The sequence below is a fragment of the Melanostigma gelatinosum genome (genome assembly GCF_949748355.1).
Source record: "Melanostigma gelatinosum genome assembly, chromosome: 2".
NCBI classification, from domain to species: Eukaryota; Metazoa; Chordata; class Actinopteri; order Perciformes; family Zoarcidae; genus Melanostigma; species Melanostigma gelatinosum.
This window is the reverse complement of record NC_136635.1, coordinates 14,665,831-14,686,873: the sequence shown is the minus strand read 5'-3', so window position 1 is coordinate 14,686,873 and position 21,043 is coordinate 14,665,831. Positions and strand designations below refer to the sequence as shown.

The window sequence follows — 21,043 nt, the reverse complement described above, 5'->3', positions numbered from 1 at the left end:
CGTCGCTTTTTACGTATTGCGTCATCTGTGTGGGCGTGGCTCCCGGTGCAGCTCGGGCTGTGTGCTGAAAACATCATGCGTCTGTAGGCGGACCCAGGAGCCAAGTGACAGCGCAGACGGCTAAGCAGCCACAACGACAGGGTCAACTTAGTCACTACAGTTGTCTGGACACTGGATTGAAGGTATTCTGACAGTCAGAGAGAAGATAATCTCGCTCAGTGACGGTATTGACTGACTCGAGAGTGTCCGGTTTCCTCACTCTGAGGGATTGCGATGCCCTCTGACTTTATCTCCCTTTTCAGCGGGGACCTCGACCTGAATTATCCCAGATCCTTCTACTCAAAAGGTAACAGCTCTTATTATTACTCGCTCTCATGTGTGGTGGCTCTTGTTATTTCTACTATATTTGTAGTTTATTTATGCGTGTGTGTGTGCGTGTGTAACTTCCCACCTAACTGTAAATTTGGTGAGGTGGTTCAACCCCCTCAGTGTCGCACATCTTTAAAACTGCCTTCTGCCCCAAGTCTGCTGCTACGTTTTTAATCTTTCTGTACAAAGTTGCCCATGTCGTCTTTCACCTTGTACTCTTGTATCTCTTTTTTTTTCTTGGGGGAAGGTGAAGTAATGTTTTTCTTTCTTTCTTTTGAACGGAAGCCCTCAACAGCAGCTGCATGCGCACCAGTCAGACCAGTTTACTTTCCCACTGCCTGTTGAGAAGCAGGGCTGTCTATTTTCTCTGTTTTCTTTGGAAAAGGCTAACCGTGCCCCCCCCCGCGCGAGCACCCCACGTGCTCTACACCGCCCCTAGTGGGCCCATGCACATAAACCGTGTTTTCACAAGTATGGGAGCCTGAAGCAGTGGTTGAATGTGTATTGTTGGAGCATACTTATTCACAGAAAAGTGTTTTTGTTTTAGATGCAGATATTAGCAACAATGTATAGCTTGGTAGTCAGTACACCCATCACGACAATGTGCAAAGCAGCTGATCATCCTTTTTGTTTTTCTTTAAATACAAACGCAACATAAACAAAGACGTTAAAAGGAGCCCATGCATGCATAATATGCAGGAGTTGTTGCCTACTGTTTGTAAACACAACATTCAAAGTTGGACTCTCCTCCCCCGGCGCTTGGCCACCTGTCCTTTGCCCGGACACAGCCCAGTGTACCACTTGCAGCATTAAACACTGCAAGTGAAAGCCAACCCCGGATTCATTCTCGATTTGGAAGAACTATATATGCGTTTTTTGGTGTTTAGCTTCCTCTTGGATGCGTGGTAGCGCATGTGCAGGGGCCACATAGCCAGTGCACAGAGGCTGACGTCAGAAACGTCTCGAACACGGCAACATAATAAAGAAATACAGGCAGGGGTACTTGTAGACGCCGCCACACACTTTTAGTCGGCCGTGATTGATCACCGAGAGGGATTACTTTTGTATGAGTCTGTGCATCGTTTTTTAAGGACAACCCTGCATAGTATACCTTTCAATGAAGTTACTTAAGATTTGTGATCAAGATACAGTATGCACTGAGCAGGATATTTTACAGTTGAGAAATGAGCTCAACTTTGTTTTTCTACATTACTGCCAACACATCTTTGGCATTTACATTTACTGCAATCTATTGTTATTCATTGACTGATACATCTGTTGATACCGATATATCTTGCAACTCACATCATTATGTATTGATGTGTCCAGATTTACTTGTGACTCATCAGAATGCCTGTTGTACTGTACACTTGAATCATTTCATGTGCACCACAAAGTCAGCGACGTGAACCAATAGTAAGTTGTTCTTTAGCTTACCTACCTTGTTTACTTACTAATCACACTGTTGTGTATTTGTGTCAGCACAGTCAACTCGGCTGTGTGTGAAATTTGAAGTTAGTTTTGCATCTCGCCGACACGGCGAACTCTCCCCCAGTTTGTCTGTGGGATTGTCAAAAAGAAAAAAAAATCCCTTTCATCCTTTAATTCATCAAAGTCAGTATTGACAAGTCATACCCAACACCTGGATACAAAGAATTATTCTCTATTATGGAGATCATATAGAGGGAGTTGCTGCAGCTTTTTGTAGTAATTGATTGGGTTTTAAAAAAAAAGGCTGTTTTCTTTCTTCTTTAAGAAGGCTACAATGAACAGCTAACGATGAGGAATACATATTTTTAGGATGCGAGTAGTTCAGGGAATACCAAGGAAAAGCTGTAACAATGGCACTCAGGATAGGAATGCTAGTCGTACCACCTTTCGTGGTCGGTAAGGGACATTAATAGATGTCATAAAATGTCTTTCCACCAGCTTCACATCAAAGGTGAGGAATGTTATGGCTTTCCCGTAAGTTCTATCGAGCTCGGTTAACAATTGTAAGACCGCAGATCTCAACATAGTTTTTATTTCTTTCATATTGACACCCAACAAAGCCTGGTCAATCATTAACCCTCTGACTGTCCTGTGTGTAAACCTGGGCTTGAATAGCACTCTATTAATATTGACTCTGCTTTGTTAAGCAAACTTAGCGGCATGCGCTTAAAATGACTTGATTGCCTTGCGAGCTTGTTGATATCTAATGATGAAAGAAAATATGCCCTAGAGAGAAAACATCAGAAAAATAAGGAGAAGTGTATTCAGAGTTCATAAATGTGATGTGGCAATATGTTTAGTGAGTGTCTGTTCTGTAATAAACACACCAACAGATGGACTCTGGACTCAAATCTGTCTTTAAAACAGAAAACAAAGATATATTTTCTCTTACTGTTTAAATGCCGACACAATTAACTCACGACTCGGTCGTCTCGTGAAGTAGAGATCATTGAAAGTATCATGAGGTTCAGTGTTTTGTAATCCGAGCATTGTTTCCGGTGTCTACTGTCTTCACGTGTTTAATATCAACCCAGACCTGTTCTGCAACTCAACATTAGTCTGTATTGCCCGGTTACTTGTCAGGTGAGATAAAGGAAGCAACCACATGATCATGCTTGATATTAACATCAATTTGCATTACGCACGCTCAACCAACCCAGGATGAGACACCAATATGAGTACCAAACGAATGGGTCAGATGATTTGAAGTATTTTCAGTTGAATCCTACAACAAGTTGTTTGTGAACGAGTGACAGTATATATATTAAAATAAAAGAGGAATCTTTTTATTCAATTAAATGTTGCTCTTATTAATGAGAACCGTAAGCCTGGTTAATGATATAAATGTATCTCGTATTCAGTGGTAGCGTTAAGTGCTGATATATTCGTTGTGTATGTGTCTTGACAAAAACAAAAGTAGTGACGCAAATGACTCATTCCTCCTTAACTTCTTTTAAATCTATTTGATTAATCATTAACACTAACCAAACCTCAGTAAACGACGAATCAAGGCCAGGTCACAATGTCACCTCCGCTGGTATTTACTGCACACTTGTGACTTTGTTTTGGCTGCGGCAAATCAATAGATGAGTAATTCAACCCGCTGAAGCTGTAGCGCCTAAATCTCATTGTGAAGTGTCAATTTTATGTGATTTTCTTTCTCGTTAGTGAGGCAGTCCAAAACAATTAGTTGCATTCTAAGGCTGGTTTCTGCTACAATTAGTACATTTTGTGTCATACGAGATTGTCAGCCTCCAATTTGTTGTTCTACAACTTTTACACTTTATAAATATTTTACAAAAGCTGATGTTGGTATTTTTTTGCGATGTGTGAAAAATAGTGAAACATCAACAATATATAAGCAAATATCTAAAAACAAATATTGTTGAAAATCCCCAAATTATCAGAAAAAAACAATAGTCAAAAATTTGGAGAATATCGTGGAAAAAAACTCAATGAATCTTAGTATTTTAACACAAACATTTCTATCAGTTGATATACCCTTGATTTACTTTACTCTACTCATACTGCTATTTTGTTGGTAATAGTACTGTGTTATATGTCATCATTTGTGGATGTTTTATGCAAGTTTCTACATATGTACTATATAGCACACTTAGGTTTTATGATCTGCAATGAAGTTATCAGCAAACCAACTCATTCTTTCTATGCAGACACTTTGTCCTCTTGGTATATTTGAGGTTAGCAGGTCAATAGTGCTCATGAAATGGAAGCAGATATTTGCTTTCCCTGAAGCAGCCGAAACACTTCTCGGCTGCTCAGAGGTGTCGCTCAGAAAATCCACAAAGTGGAAGAAGCAGCTGTATATCTTGCAGACAATACGGTTTCTGCTTTATTTCTGTGTGTCAAGCTGGATGGACGTGTTCCAGCGATTAAACTGTAGGTTCACCGGCATGCGGATTCATTTATAGTATAGCATAGGATTTCTGTTTGTAAATCTGGAGATTGTGTCGTCCTCATCGGCCAAAATGGAGCAAGAAAAGAAGCGTTTTCAGATTTAGTTGGTTTAGTGTCGAAAGGTCAAGTGCAGGAGGCCATGATGCCCGATGCTTTTACCTCCAATCATGGCATGGAGGATTTCTCACACGCTTCTGCGAAAAGCCAAAAGCACCTGTGAGATCTAACACCCAGCCCTTGTGTTTCTCTCCAGAGCAAGATGATTCTGAAGTAAGACATGAATTATTAAGTGTGGTGAATCTTGGCTGACGGGACGCTTTCCATTGGCAGATGAGAAGCAGTAGTTTTGGTGGCAGGCACTCATAGACTGTACACACCGTCTTATACCCTGCCAGGGTATTTCCTGGCTCAAAAAAAGGGAAAGGTGGCACCTCATGTGTGACCTATTGAAGTGTCAGTTTTTATAATTGTTCATAGCCAAATAGATGTCTATACTATATGCTATACACATGTATGAGGCCTCATCTGCCAACCTGCCAGTAGGAAGCAGTGTATATGAGTTAAATAATCTTAGATACAAAAAAATATAGTGATTTGATGGAAAACATGTTGATCTGATAGGATAGCTTCTGTTTACAATATTGTAAAATAACAATTGTTCTTTAGCAGTTTTGTGCTTTCAATGAATACTGACCAAGTGGCAACCTCCGGTGCGGCAAAATTGCCAAAAACTGCATTGAATGGCCGCTTAAGGCTGGATCCAAAAGGTTTATTGGGACCGAGATGAGGCTGAATGTTGTGGTTGTGTGTTGTAAAGTTCTGCAATAAGCTTTAGAATCTTTGTACTCTGACTCTCCCCTCTCTCATCACCACCTTCCTTCTGCAGCAGTTGTCTTGTTAGAAATGTGAATTATGCTATTAATGGCTGACTGTAATTAGCTCATATATCAACTTACTATGTTGTCTGTTTTTAGTGGCATCCTGAGTTGATTCTGCAGTTGAAATTACAGTTGGCACGTAACACGGTTGAGTAGGGCCTTGATCTATTGCTACTGGACTCAGGTCAACATGTTTAATGTCCCAGTTGATCTGAGTGGACTCGCTATCAGCTCACAGGAGACTTTCTTTTTTTGACGCAAAATTAAAAATGCCCTCGAGCCATATGGCTGTTTTGAGACACCGCCACAACTGTCTTTGTTGACTTTTATCACACCTGTGCAATCACAAGGTCTCCTCATAGAGGCTCACACAGGGAGGTATTTCATGACCTTCTAGAATGCTGAATAGCTTTGACATAAACATTTTGGACTCTGGCCTTGGTTGCATGCAGCCCAGCTTTCCTTATTGTTATTGGTTGAGCACAATGTTTTTATTTTGTTCTACTTTGTTAATACTGAGCCTCCTATTGTTCCAATCACAGTATCAAAGACATATTTCACCCTCATTTAGTTTTGAAACTTGATAACTGATAAAAGTTGGTTTTCACATTGAACACGAATCGAGATCATGGTCACAAGATCGCTAACTGCTGTTTTAAAAATTTTTTTTATTAAACCTTTAACGCATTGTGCTTAGCTCCTGACTACATTATGGTCCCTTTAACCTCGTGTCAAGTTGTCCTGCAGCAGTGTTATTTAAAATCAAAGGTCACGTTTGCTTCTCGCCCCACACACAGTGGAATCTGTTGCCTCAGGACAAGTCAAGGCGAGTCAAGGTGAACTGGGTCTCTCTTTAATAGCTTTGCATACATTTATTTTGTCCGTTATGTCCCAATGTGGCTGCCAATGTTACTGTTAAGTCCCTGCTCTTATTGAAGTCAGGCACAGTAAAGGCTCAGAAAAGCACAGTTGTTGTTTATTTTAATAATCAATCAAATTCTCATTGTATTAATCGTTGTGTCATTGTATTATAGTAACAGCATTAGATTGTGTTAGTAATATTTTCTCTGTCTCCCTCTTGTCCACTCCCTCGTGCGTCACAGTTTGGCAAAGAGGACGATTTCTTTTGAAGAGTTAAATAAGACGTCATCATAAGTGTTTATTCGTGACTTCTCGGCAAGCCACAACCTGCTTAAACTGAAGACAGTTATCTTACTCACCTGATTCTCACCTGACTCATTCTGATTCACTCAAATATACGACATAATACATGTATTTTCGTAAACAACCTTGATATCAATAGGTAATCTTGGTTCACCTGGAGGAAAAACAACAACATTTATATCCCCATTTAAACTAGAAACCTTATAGGCTAGCTGCTCTTAAAATGACGTTTTGTCTGCAACTGTGGTGTTTTGAGGAATAGAAAGTACTTCCAACAGGAGCGGTGTACATTTTTACTTGATCAGACAAAAGACTGAAACAGGAATCTCACCCAAATCTACCTGTGGTGACCCCAAAAGGAGTTCTGCTACTTTTTCCTGCAAAACTGTCGAACGAAGGCCAGAACAACAACTACATTCAGTTTTGTGGTAGCAGCATTTGCTGTTTCTTGACCACCCTTTTCCCAGTCTGCTCTGGGTTTTGCCTGAGTAATCGGTAGATATTCCAGATCCTTATTTAGACTTTATGCCAACCCCTCTCATGTAATTCATTAGCCATATGCTCAGTCTGACTCGGGAAGGTGAGCTTAAGCGACGCACTGTCAGAAATCTGGAAAATGTCATGTCTCAAAGAAATAAAACGTGCTCAATGAGGACAGAAATACTGTTGGTTTACAAATTGTTGGTGTTTCTAGTCCTTCATTCTGAAACTCTACTATTCAATTGAGAATTTCTGAGTGCAGCAGAATGCAAACAGACCTAGTCTACACTAAATGTTCACCCAGTGCCAGCTATTTAATCTGTTTATTTCCACTATGTTATCAATAGTCAACAGCTTTCATCAGAAATCAGTCCTTAAGGTTTCCAGATCAAAACCTCTGTGATGCCACAGAATATTTTAAAAACATGCTCGCTGTGATTGCAGATGCACCGCAATCGCGATCATCTGCTCAAACTTATTGATTGTATTTCTTGCGTTATAATGTGAACAGTCACTTGGCCACAACAGTTCTTTTTTTGTGAATGCCTGACACTGACACATACCCAGCCATGAACATTTTTTCCCTTCAGTAATCACAAGCACTTTTCACATAAACCCCAGCAGTCGGCCTAGACCTAACATGTTGCGACATCTTCCTCTTTTCTCTCTTGCAGAGAGATTGATTAGAGGACTCGTATCACTTTCATGTCTGCACAGTCAATACAAACCCACCTCGTAGCTTAGCACAAAGACTGGAAACATTGGGAAACAGCGAAGCCTGGCTTTGTGCAAAGATAACAAAATCGGCATACCACCTCGTCTTAAACTCATTCATTAACACGTCACGTATTGCTTGTTCAGTCCGCACAAAAGCCACCGTCAATGACTGTCGTACCTTCAGACAGAGCCAGGTTCGTGGTTTTGCTGTTTACTGGTGTCTTGTTTACCCTTGTGGACTGGGCCAAATGTTTAGCATGAAATGGGAATGAAAACAAAAATGCGGTTAACTTTGCAACTTGGTGATGTCACACTGTCGATGAGTGAGCGCGTGCGTTGTTGCTAAAGGCTCTTCCTGTTGCCTCATCACGGCTTTTCTGAGAAGCAGACAGAAACACCAGTGTTTGCACACTAAACCTTTTGGTGAACACCTGGATTACACTGTAGGTTGTTGCTAGTACCGGTATGTGTGTGTGTGTGTGTGCGTGTGGTTTTCTCTGAGTCATTTGAGGAACTTCCTGTTACCAGTTGGCCATCCGTGAACGTTTTACAGAAGTGTAGCACATTCCAGTGTCTGTGTGTAAGCACGCCTTTTTCTTTGGTGTATTTGTCGGGTGCATGTGTGTGAGTTTGCGTGTGCGTTGTCTTTTGTGAATACTTTGAATTCCTCTGCTTTTTGAAGTCACGCTTTCATGTCAAACTCGGTGTCTGTTCCATCTTTTTTGAAACTCGGAGCCGAAAGCAGATGTGTTGTAGAGAGAGATTATGCTGAGCCAGAATTGGACTATATCTTTCCCAGTTGTATTAACCTCCAATAATAATAATAATCAATCCCGTTGCACAGTTGTGAGGATGTTAAATCGACTTAAACCTGGCCTGTAGCTGCTGGTTTGGCCCTCACATGAGCCTCCGTGGGCTGTTTTGTAAAGACCGGTGAGTGGTGTTTGTTGAAAGCAAGTTATGTAAACTGATGCCTGGTCGTCACGTCAGGATTAGCTGACTGAGAGAGCTACATGCCACGAAGTCTGCGTCTGGTGCGACACACAAATTACTTTCACATTTTCAAATGACTCTGTAGAAAGAATAAAACACAGACGTTTAACAAAAATGACCAGAACTCAAAGATTATTGAAAATATTTACATTTGTCTTTTTATTTGGAGTCGACCTAATTAAAAGCTGCAGACACATATCCTTCACTGCTACTGCTACTGTATGACCACATGTGTTTAAGGGTTGCTGATATAAAATATATATCTCCTAAATTCTTTTTGGCCCAAAACATATATATTTTTCAAATACAATCCTTCACTTTGTTGTTTCTTTACACTGAATTGTAGGCTGGCATGTAGCTTGGACCAGGTCCAATGTCAATTTTCAGTTTGAACATGAATTGGTATTGTGAGCGTTGTTTGATCTGTATGTATACTTTTCCTTTCTTTTGTTCACAGGGATCCGGTCTAAGTAAATCGTTTTTTAAGATAATATCATAATATCTCAGTTCCTGACTAAAAACACTGGCTGTTAAAAAAAATCCAAAATGCTTATTCAACAGGTACAACTGCACACATCCCTTCTACTCAGGTGTTGTAATTCTCGTCTGTTTCTTCATCAGGTGAACATTTTATCATATATAATCATGGTCTCATGATCCTTCCTGAATGCAATGTGTGGTTAAATGCAATGATGACACTTCCAGTTATGAAGGCTGCTATTGCGCATTAGGCTGCAGAGGCTGTAACAAACGTAGGACTTTTATTTCAACATCTTTGAGTCATCATGTCTGATGTAATCATGTGGTATTCATTAGTGACAGGCTCTACAGTCAGTGACCTGGATTGCTCTTGTAGCTGATATTATGCTGAGAGTTTATGTGGCATAAAGGATGTAGATAAAACACTTAAAGCGCGATCAAACGTGTGAAATAAAGCTGCAGGATAACTGCGGTATGTGGTATATAGCTATGTAGAGCTCTATTTATAACTCAAATCATGGTCATCTGATAAAACCATCAATAATCACCTCAGATAATCTGATTAAAATATAACTTTTACAACGCAGTTAACACTGTTTGATAAGGGTTCACAGCTAAATAATGGAACAGCGAATGAATGATCTCGGTATGTGCAGGTCAATATATTACTAATTTATGAGAGCTGGGAGGTAATTGGGGCGTTTTGATGTTTTGTTTCTTAACAAAATCAGGCAGCGTTGGAAGCATTGCAGGCAGGTCATGCAGTAATGTACATCTCATTACATTACCTGCAGTTGGCCCGTGTCAGTCTGTTTATCACTGCTGTTACAAGTTTTGGCTTTTCTTGCATGCAACCTTTCCCATCTGCCGCCTGTTATTGAGATAGAAGACTAAACGGATGTTTTCACTTGATTGCTCTGCAACCGTTCATGTTCGTCATGCTGTCACTCCACTTTTACAGAATGCATATTTCTCCATTATTTTTCCAGCTTGTAAAGTCACTCTCAGTTGCCAGTTTATTGAGTACAGTACAAGTAACTGTGTTATTGTGAGGTGTACTTAATGTTCAGCTTTTGATGAGGTATCGATAGGGCTGCAGTTTGTGCTGCTGTTGGATTGTTTTGGGTTACACTGAGAGATAACTATTAATTCTACCTTCGTTGATACTTTAAGTTTCACCAAACTAACCTCAATATTCAAGTATGGCGATCTGAACGGCGGGCATTTTTGGGGATGACTATTTGTGGTGTTAGGAAGTAATGAGATTTACTAATGTAAATATTCAGATCAGCTCAAAGATGAGCTCACATTTGTGTCACCTCCTCATGCAGCATCTACGACCAGGACAACTTAAATGTAAGTTAGTATTTAAATTTCTAGGCGATATCTACCACATCATATTTGAGAGTTTAAAAGAAATGCATTATGATTTATCAGCCAACATTAACTTTATACGCAATGTAAACAAACATTTATAATAAGGATCCGTTAAATTTGATCATTTGAACAAGTGAGCAGAGAAGGACATTTTTCAGTTGAATAATAGTTTTTATTAAAATTAGAAAATGTATCAGCCAGGCTCTAATAACGACATTACATAATGATCTATAATACACGAAATAGTTTAGCTTTGCATTAATTAAGCATGAATGTATGCTCACATTCTAAAGAGTATTTCTTGGGGTATCGGTGTTATCTCTTTGTAATTTATGGTGTCAAATAAGATAATATGTGCTGGTGACATTTTACAGGGATGATTCCGATTTTTGGGGGGTTTTAATGTTGTTCTATCTGTAATATCCTGCCTTGTTATTGCCCAGGTCCTAAGTCTCAGTTTTGACAATGCTGTTTTATTTTCAAATTTTCTCCTCACGATCTCACGAGAGACGCAAACGCTCCAAAGACTTGTCCCCTGATTGGTGTTGCTATGGATTTGCTGGCAGCCTTCATGTAGGCTGTAAACATTTCAGGGTTGTTGCACATGGGTTGCTGCAGGTGCCAGCCCCGTCACAGTTTCTTTCTTTCCTTTGCTGCTTGGAATAATCTCCAAATGTACTGAGCTTAACCTTATCACTCTTTGTTCAGTTCCACCGAGCTCAATGAATCAACCTTGGGAATCTCTGTAGCCTGAAGTTTTCAACGCATTCGCAGATTGTTCTATTGCTTCATTTCTGCTTGACAGCATTCTACATGACAATACCACTAACCTGTTGAGCAAGTACAGAAAGGGGTCTGGGAGCACAGTAAACAAGACGGGGAGAGTGAGAGAGGTAGGTGGAGTGGAGGAGGGGGACAGAAGGGGAGTTAAATCAGTCACTCAGCCAAAAAAAACCTTGCCACGCCCCAGGTGCCAGGGCTAGTAAGAGCAAGCAGCAGGAATGTGAGGGAAATGAATGGGAGTGTAAGTCCTGCCATTCACATGGTGAGTGCTTTCTTTTTTCACCTACAGACTGCACTACTTACCATATAAACATATCGCAAGGTATGGTGAGGAAGAGCAAAAATGTTTGACTGTTGGCTGGCTGCAAAAACATCTAACTTCATGCAGGATTTCTGGTGTGAAATATGTGGTTTGTTGATCCTTGTGTACAAGTGGAAACTACATTTGTGAAATGGTTAATGAGCACAGCCACTTTTCAACTCAGTTGTTATTCATCAAAATGTATTGATAGCACGAGTAGGCCTAATTAAAACTGACCACATGAGCACGGTGTCTGTCAGTGTGAATATTTTTGGTCAGGCTTTAGTCTGTTATGATGGTCACAGACGGACAGAAAATGAAAGGTTTTCCTCAGTGGTCTGCACAACATGACTGCAGTCTTAAGTTGAAATCATAACACCACGTGGTGTGTGTGAGTTTATTTGCCAGCGAGCGAGGCTGACCTTTTAGGTTTTAAATCGTCTCCTGTGTGAAAGGGACAGTGTTCTGTCACCTGTAAATAAAGAACAGCACTCTGTCTGCTTATGAAGAAACATGTATACCGCAAAATTGGAAAAAAAAATCTGTTTTTGAAAAAGTCAAGAGACTGTGGAAACACTTTAAACAGGCCAGCCAGTGATTCGAGACCACTGCTCGGAGAGAAGCGTACATGTTTTCTGTCTGTGCGGTTGGCAATCTGTTTACTGGAAGTGCTGCTCACTCAGAGCACATGTTGCTGCATGTGCAGTTTAGTCAGTGAGCCCCAAGAAGACTGTTGAGTTAAAGTGTAAATGCAGGGGCAGAGAAAGTGTTTTTGTGGAGGTGGTGGGGGGGCGTTTGTGTGCATGTGCACGCATGTGTGTCTGTTATTTTGTTTGGAGAACTTCGCAAATAACCAGCGAAACCACACTGGAGTCCTGTGTGTATGTGTGGTTCAGTGAGACTTATACGAGTCCAGATTTAAGCTCCCTTTCTGGGAACCAGCATTCCCTGCTCTTCTAAAGCGAGCTGTAGGAGACTGGAGGGCTTTTGGAATGAAGAGGCATGGGCTGGTTTCAGTGTGTCCCAGGTTTGTCTATTGTACACAGCGAGTGGTAACAATGGGAGGGTTAAGTATCTGATATACACACCGAACCCTGGGACTCAGCTGCAAGTAATTAAAGCTGGCAGTTGGCAGAGAAGAGAGTCAGGCGACTGTAATGGCCGCTCTAAGTTCATACCATAATATTTGGATGATGAATCAGGCTGCTAGTAAAAGTGTTGTCATGCTGTTGACCCAAGGCTTTCTCCACTCCCCATGTCCTGTTGGGAGGAACAGAGAGGAGAGAAAAAGGCTTTGTGCAACCCTGCAGCCTGTCAGTAATGAGATGTGCGGTTTATTCAGTACGCTACATCTTTTGCTTTTACCTCAGTGGTCTCGTCGTTTTGTGCTTTTTTGTGTACTCGGGGACCAGAGTTACCATTTTAGCTTCAAAGAAATGGACAATCTTGTGCGAGGATATCCATAATCTATAAAGATCTAATGCCGCCTGTCTGTCACTCGCCTCCTTCGCTCGCATCTCAGGTGGGAAAGAACTAAGCAGCGAGATTAGGAGGTGAGGAAAGGAATCAAGGATGTACAAACTTATAAATAAGAAGCCAAATATCTCTGTTTCTGATGCACCGATTTTTCTCCTTTTTTTTTTTTTTTACTGGCCATTGTGTGTCTGACAATGTTACAGAGGTGCAATGCTAAATCGGCAGGGCTCTCTTTTAGGAGGTCATTGTCCTTTTTTTTAAAGGACTAGTTTGTAGGATTCAGTGGCATCTAGTGGTGAGGTTGCAGATTGCAATCAATTGAATACCCCTCCACTCACTCCTCCCTTTCCAAGCGGGAAGAGAACCTGCGGTGGCCTTTTAGTGGGGTAAGAACGCAGAAGGCCCCATAGAGCCAGTGTTTGGTTTGTCCTTTCTGGGATATTGTAGCAACATGTTGGACTCTGTGAATAGGACCTGTTCCGTGTGTGTGTGTGTGTGTGTGTGTGTGTGTGTGTGTGTGTGTGTGTGTGTGTGTGTGTGTGTGTGTGTGTGTGTGTGTGTGTGTGTGTGTGTGTGTGTGTGTGTGGACTCATTCTCAGCTAACGAAAACACTTAGTATCTGGTGATTATACACGAATGAAAGCATAGTTAGGATAGTTTTCCATTTCTTCCAAAAAAATCACCCAAAATGCGACACACTGTTCATTGAACTAGAAAGACATTTATACATACTCTCTTGTCGGAGTCTATTGACAAACAAGAATCGCACACTGGGTTTTTGTTTTGAGAGGACAGGCAACAGTGTGGCATGATTCTTTCATGTGTAGCCTCTGGCAGAGTTTTGTAGTAACAAAGAGATGCAAACTCACTGATTGTTGCCATCCAGGTACACAGGTAGGCCTTTGTTCTTGAAATTGCGTAGGAGTTGTACTGTACTATAGTGTGCAACACTGTGATTACGACATCAACATGATTTAAACAAGTTTAAATAATGATTCTCATTTGACATACAAAAGTTGACCTGAATATTTTTTTGTTCTCTCTCTGAACAGAATCAGCGTATGACCTTCTTCCCATCGAGCTACAGCTGCCTTCCTCCACTCAGCAGAGCCCAAAAGTCATGAGTCAAAAGAGCGGCGGAGAGGCAGGGCCTCCCCCTTCAGCGGCTCTAGCATCAGGTAGGATCATGCTCCTTTTATCTTTATTTCTCCTCTGTGAGCAGGACTGATAATACTCCACCTCAAAAAGCACATGTTAACAGTCTGTACCCGGTGGGCAAACAAACACTTGCATACGACAGGAAAGCATGTCGGACAACCATGCTGCTGCTCTGTGGTCCTCAGGATTGTGCTCTATTATATGTTGTGGTGTCTTGCAGCAACAAAGTGTTGAAATATGGGTCATGTATCGCAGGTTGAGATAGTATTTAGACCTTTTCTGCCTTTTTCCTTTGGGAAACGGACTATAAAATAGTTAAATGGTTCAAACCATACAAAGAACCCAGCAATGATGACAGAGCCCAATGGAGCTTATTATTAATTAATAGAGTTTTGTTCTCGCTTTTTGAGAGAATTAGGAAGCGTTGAGTGGCTGTAATCACCTCGTTGACCATTTTGCACTTCCATGGTGGAGCTACATGAGAAAATCTCATTGGCAGAGAAATTCACAAGTCCAGAAATGAGATATTACAATATATACAATTTCAACTGAATATCAGTATGCGTGCAGTGTGGTCCGATGGCAACGGGTCATTCACAATGTTTAAAGCACTTTGGTTTGGTGCATTTCAGAAGAAACACAGATGTTTTGTTGGATGTTTCACAATAACACAGTATATCATTCAAACAGATCTTTTTGAAAAAGTTGAACGTTTCACTAAAATGAGCAGTTTAAATTTGTCAGGTTTTATTCTGACATTAAACATGGCAAAAGTACAAAACATGACGAGTGTACACTGCATACAGAACAGAGGACATACAGGTTTGGAGCATATTTAAAGAATTTTCTCTCGTTCTTAGAAATCAGAGCTTATGCTTGTGTGAGACTTTTACTTCACATTTTCATTGTGCATTCTCTTGATACGTAGTGTTGTCCAAAAACAAAACATTGATGACAATTAACAAATAATTGGCAAATAATTAAAGAAAAACATGAAATGTTATGGGCCGTGGATTAGATCCACCATAAAACATTTTAAAAAACACTTAAAGAAGTATAGAGAAAAAAGAGCTCCACACCCTTGTCACTGGTTTTACATACATACATGTATGGTGTCCTTTCTCCTGCCGGGGTCTGATGATGTCTGAAAGTCCTTTTTGGAAAATTCCCAAAAAGCCATCAAAAGAGTTTCAGTAAATTCGTGGACTGGCTCCATCGTAGCCACTTGCAGCGCTCTGACCTGGTGCAAAAATGTGCCTGTAAGAGGAGGAAGGTGAAACTGTAGGTTTTATTGAAAACATGCCAATACCATGACCTGGCTTTTATTTTTTGTTTCAAAAAGAAGTTTCTTTAAAGCTGGAGTGCGGGGCTTTTACATAATCATGAACGTCCGTTACATTCAAGCCGTTGCTAAAGGAGTTCACACCAAGCTGATTAAGCCCATTGTCGCCAGAGAGGGCTCTCTGTATTCCGCAGTATACCGGAGATGTGGTGCCTGTGGTGACTTTCCCTCGCTGGTGCACACATGCCTGCAGGTGAGCATGCATCTCCCCCCGACCACAGGAGTGCTCTTCTCAAGTCTCCCCATGCATTTTTATTTTTATTTGAATCCTTCCTCTGAATGCAGAGTTTCATTTTTTGTCTGCAGCATCCACTCCAGAAACGTTTCTCGGATGCTTCTTAGGATTCTTCTCCATAGTGTCCGCCATACTCCTATAGCTGCTGCTCCTGGTCCCGCCAACGTCATATTTACTCTCACTGCCAGAGGGGGGAGACAAACGTTCTGCATTCCAGCTTTAAACTGACTTCATTCTTAATTCCAGTGTTCAGCAGAACAGCAATATCATTTTTAAATTTGCAGCACTGTTTAAAATCCTTCTTCTCGTGCATAGAGTATAATAGAGGGAACACACTCATAACCCACCTCTCAATATCTGTAATAGCATTAAACATCTGACAGCATTTGGTCATACATTTGGGTGGCTATTGTATGTTTTTAGCTTGTGATCATAATATACTGTGTGTGTTTTGATACTTGCTCAAAATGCCACGCGCTCCATACGGTGTATGTGCCTCTTTTTCTTTCTGACTGTGTGTCTTGCAAACTAATGAGTCACCACACAATCCAGAATGTCAACAGCAGTTTTTACCATCTGCAACTTAACCAGACGTTTCCACACTCTTCATAGTTCATTGTAACTATTTGAATGCTTTTGAAATTGCAGTGTATGTCAGCATGCTGGAGCAACATTTTTTTGACAAACAAAATAATCTGTGTTATTATTCTTTCTAAAAAAATCTGAATACATTTTTACTGCTCAGCTCTTATTGCTCATTCGCTGTCTCATTTTTACATTCCAGGAAGTTCCCTCTGAAGCAGGGAGTGTCTGCATATAAAATGGTCTGCAGTTCTCTGCTTCATAGGTCAGAAGCTTGTTTATTTTGTCTCTGTGGCTACGTTCAGTCCCAACGCAATGAACATTTGTAGCAAAAAATAAAGGAATTTGAAAGTAAAAGCTCCAATAATTGGCATGCATCATATTGTACATATTAGTGTTTTGAACTTCCCTTTCCATTTCATTATTTTGGCCAATTTTGCAGTTGAACATGAACAAAATGCTAATAATAATGATAAATTAATTCTTTCTTTTTTTCAGTTTATTCACAGGCATTTTGAAGTCTTATTTTTTTTCAATAAGGGGGACTGCTCACCTCATCTCTTCTTTGGCCCCTTTTTAGGCACACCTATTCTGTACATTTACAAATCCTCAGATATCATCAGCACCACACACGCACACACTTAAGATCCAATGAAAAGGGAGACATTTTAATTGGATGAATACAAAATAAAAAAAGCTCGCCAAAAGCAAAAAATTAACTATCATAAATAAATGTTGCTGCTTAAATGGGACTGCTAGCCAACACTGGTTGAGAGGCCTTTATTCACTGTCTAATTATTTGCACTGTAGATGCCATGTCCTCCTCTATGACCACGGAAGGCCCCCGCAGTGCTTTTTCCACCTCTTCCAGCCCCACCATGCATTCCAGTGACCAGAACCCAGTCCACGGCGGCATTGTTGACCCCGAGGACGCCAGGAGCAGCCGAGTGGTTCCAGAGGTGGTCGGAGCAGAAGGTGGCAATGGCAGCGGTGGCGGCGGCGGCAACTGCAGGAGTAGCGGTGAGCTAGGAGGAACAAGAGGCGTAACATCCCAGGAGGGCCAGCCACATCATCAGATGACCCCATCTAAGCGCCGCACTGTACTGAACATCTCTCCACCTCCACAAGACCTGTTGGATGAGAGCCAGATGTCTTGCCAGAATGAAACATCCCAGGACTCTGAGCAGAGTAACAGCATCTGGATGGAAGACTCTCTCTCCAACTTCAGCATCATCAGCACAGTCTCTTACAATGACAACACAGAGGTGCCACGAAAGTCCCGCAAACGTACCCCTCGGCAGAGGCCTGGCCCTAAGTCTGCAGGACGCGGGGAAGCCAGCATGGACGTGTTTGATGCGGACAGTGCCAAAGGTCCACACTTTGTCCTGTCACAGCTAGGCCCTGACAACAAGACTGGATCCAAAGGAAGGTGTGTGTCTCCTGTAAATGTATTTATTTTGAAATACAACTGAGTTTGACCTGTTGGATCCTAATGTCCATCTCATGATACTCTACATCTCAGGAAGTTGTTAAAAGACGTTAACATTAGGTGTCTTAAGATGAAGTGTTCAGCCACCACAAGCTTCCAGGTCAAAGTCTCCAAAAGCTCTACTGGAGATGAAAAGATTTTCTAGAGCTGCAACCATGAGTTGATTAATCGATTAGTCGGTTGAGAGAAAATGTATCACGGAACTAGTTTCTTAATACATTTCAGTCGTTTTTTTAAAACAAAAATGCTTTAACTTTTTGTGGTTCCAGCTTTTCAAATGTGAGGATTTGCTCAGAGCTTTGCTCAGAGCATCATGGGGGATGGATGTAAGGGGGGGGGGGGGGGGGGGGTCTCTGAACAAATACGGACAGGGTCATAGTCCGTTAAAGCAAGTTCCAGACATCCTGTGCTTTTGCCACCACAGTACCATAAGATGCCAGCTAGGTTGTACCAACTAAAATACAAGTGCTATAAAATGTTAGAATTAGAAGTAATCTGCTGGTGTCTCTGTCAAACCGGTCTTTGTAGCAGCTCTAATGATCCTCAGACAACGAGCCAGAAAGGAGGAACTCTTTCGACCCAATACCCGCAGAAGAGTGAGGGGAAGGAGGTGAAGATCCTCGTCCAGCCAGAGACTCAGCACCGAGCCCGCTATCTGACCGAAGGCAGCAGAGGGTCAGTGAAGGACCGCACTCAGCAGGGCTTTCCCACTGTAAAGGTAACTGTTAAAACCCTGACGCAGCCTCTTTAATGCACGCTGGAGTCCATGTTTTGACTTGTCTGCCATAGTGTGCCCTTGTTTAAGGTTAAATGAATAATTGGGTTTTTGTTAGAAGCTAGAGTGTTTTAGAGTTGCTATTCCTAGAGCCGTAGGCGCAGTGGGGCAAAACAAAGTCAAATATGATTGAGGTGGAAGGGTTAAGGTCACAGTGTGTCCAAATGTAGAAAGAGTCTTTTTCTGCAGAGACATAATATGCTCAATGCAGATGCCGAAATCAAGTTTTATTTTCCTCCAAATGGACAGTTAATACCGATTTGCTTTTCAAAGCCAGGTCTGATCCCGTACTTGGTTTGCATCTTCTCTTTTATAGTAGTTTGTATTGTATATGTGGAGAGGGATGTTGAGTCAGAAAGGTTGAACTGGATTTGAACAGGTTCTCTTCATCCCCAGCATGAATGAAATACTTCATGTCTGCAGATGACAACCACCTGCATTACTTTTGAGGTATGTGTGATGAATCTGCAAAAAAGATTTGTGACAATCTGCCCAATATATTTAGATATTTCCTGAGACTTGTGAGTTAGGAGCAAGACTAGATACGCTGAGTAGCGTTTAATCATTAGTGTGGTCAGTTTGTTGTAGGCCAAGAGGTGATCATAAGTCAGGGCACGGAGAGGTGAGATTTCTACCTGGTGAGGTACTCTTTGTACTGTCAGGGCTTGTGAAGAGCATGTGCAACCAGATGCAAATAACGGGCATAGGAGTTAGAAGTTTAACAGCAGAACATAACAAACAGGTTGGCTTTTAAAAGGCTGAGAATCAGCTGGACGGGTAGGGAAGCATCTATATCAAACACGTTCTCTAATGCATACATTTCGCTTTTCTTTTGTTTTTACTTACACAGCTGGAGGGAGTGAATGAGCCAGTGGTCTTGCAGGTGTTTGTGGGCAACGACGCTGGGCGTGTCAAGCCTCACGGTTTTTATCAAGCTTGCAGGGTGACCGGCCGCAACACCACAGCCTGCAAAGAGGTGGACATTGATGGCACAACTGTCATCGAGGTGTCCCTTGATCCGAGCACCAACATGACACTAGCGTATGTACTTTTCTTCTTTTTTTTTTTGAAATTGGGTTATTTTTGTGTTAAATATTAATCAATTTTAATTTTATATATTCAACCCCAAACAACGAGAGGGTAGCTTTTGTGTGCCCAGTTGTACTTCACAGATAATTCAAACCAATTGCTTAATAAAGAGATTGCATTATGGATACATATTTCATTGATTCCCAGTTATTGTTATGACACATCGTAGTATTTAGTGTTGTAAAGAGCTGCTAGTGTACCAAACACTGTACAGTTGTTTAAACTGCTAGTTTTCCTGGCTAACATGGTCTGTCTACAGGGTGGACTGTGTTGGGATCTTGAAGCTCCGTAATGCTGATGTCGAGGCTCGTATTGGTGTGGCAGGGTCTAAGAAGAAGAGCACACGCGCTCGGCTGGTGTTTCGGGTCAACATCCCCCGTCCAGATGGATCAGTGCTCATGCTACAGATTCCCTCATCTCCAATCCTGTGTAGTAAGTCAGTCTCCTTGCGTTTGACTCTGTGGGAACGTCATTATATATGCAGAAATCCTGGTATTTTATTTTACTATAATAAACCAGTTTCACTAGAATTGCAAGAAGCAAAACAGACGGCTGATCTGTAATTTACAAATTAATAATTACCATTTTAAACTGAGCTATTTTCTCCTCTTTGAAATGAGAGATCCTGCTTCTGAAGTTTAATCAAGTCTGCGGTCGGGAGACTGTCACCAAGTGTGGACATAAAAAGACAACAGTGTGTAAGGGTGCCCTCAGGTTCAAGTGTTATTTGATAATGTGTAAAGCATGATGGGTGTGGTTGGTTTGGTAAACAGGAAAGACGCTTTAGGCTATAAGAACATTTCTGTGTAAGTTGATTTGGGAGAGACAGGGGAGAAAGGAAAGGACAAAAACAATAGAGGTGTGTGTGGACTTCTATTGTTTACACAGTTAGCATGCAATCCAGGGAAATATCTTTCCACAAAACCACCAACAATAGTAATCCCCCCTGGCATCTGTACGTGTGTGCATGTGGCGTAGAGAAGTGAAAAATAAAATCTGTGTGAGCTTCAGGTTGTTCAACGTTCTTATGGCCATTTTGTAGGCTGATGAGAAATATCCAGTATTTCTATGATGTGAAATAAAGATCGCGTCTGTGGTCAGCGTACATGCAGGTCGTGAAACATCTTTAAATGTATTGAATTTGATTGCCGACAAAAAGGCCTTAGAAGGAATTAAAAATGTCTTAAATCGCATTCAAAAGTCTTAAAATGTTTTCTTGTTAGATTGCAGGCTGTCGGGACACAGATCACAAATATAAACTTCAAGTGGGATTGCTGCGACAGTGGATTGTGCTGCAGGAGGCTGTTTAATCTTTTGTTGTGGAGTTTTAGTCTGAACACAAACCGTACACAGTTTAACCATTTAGCATTTAAATCAATTACTTTGAGGCATTGTAGACGTTGTAGAATTTGAGTGAAAATGAGTTTAAACCAATGTTTCTTTTAT

General features: G+C 41.2%; 1 protein-coding gene across 1 annotated transcript in view; it reads left to right on the top strand.

Moving 5' to 3' along the window:
* The first annotated feature begins 244 nt into the window (after positions 1–244).
* The window catches only part of nfat5b (nuclear factor of activated T cells 5b), a 30,336-nt gene continuing 9,537 nt past the window's right edge, over positions 245–21,043 (top strand). Inside the window, exons 1-6 of the mRNA XM_079292435.1 lie at positions 245–346; positions 13,980–14,105; positions 17,055–17,673; positions 18,262–18,451; positions 19,359–19,549; positions 19,857–20,029. Of these exons, the coding sequence (XP_079148561.1) occupies positions 274–346; positions 13,980–14,105; positions 17,055–17,673; positions 18,262–18,451; positions 19,359–19,549; positions 19,857–20,029 (1,372 nt within the window). The 5' untranslated portion in view covers positions 245–273. The remainder of the gene's footprint in view (positions 347–13,979; positions 14,106–17,054; positions 17,674–18,261; positions 18,452–19,358; positions 19,550–19,856; positions 20,030–21,043) is intronic.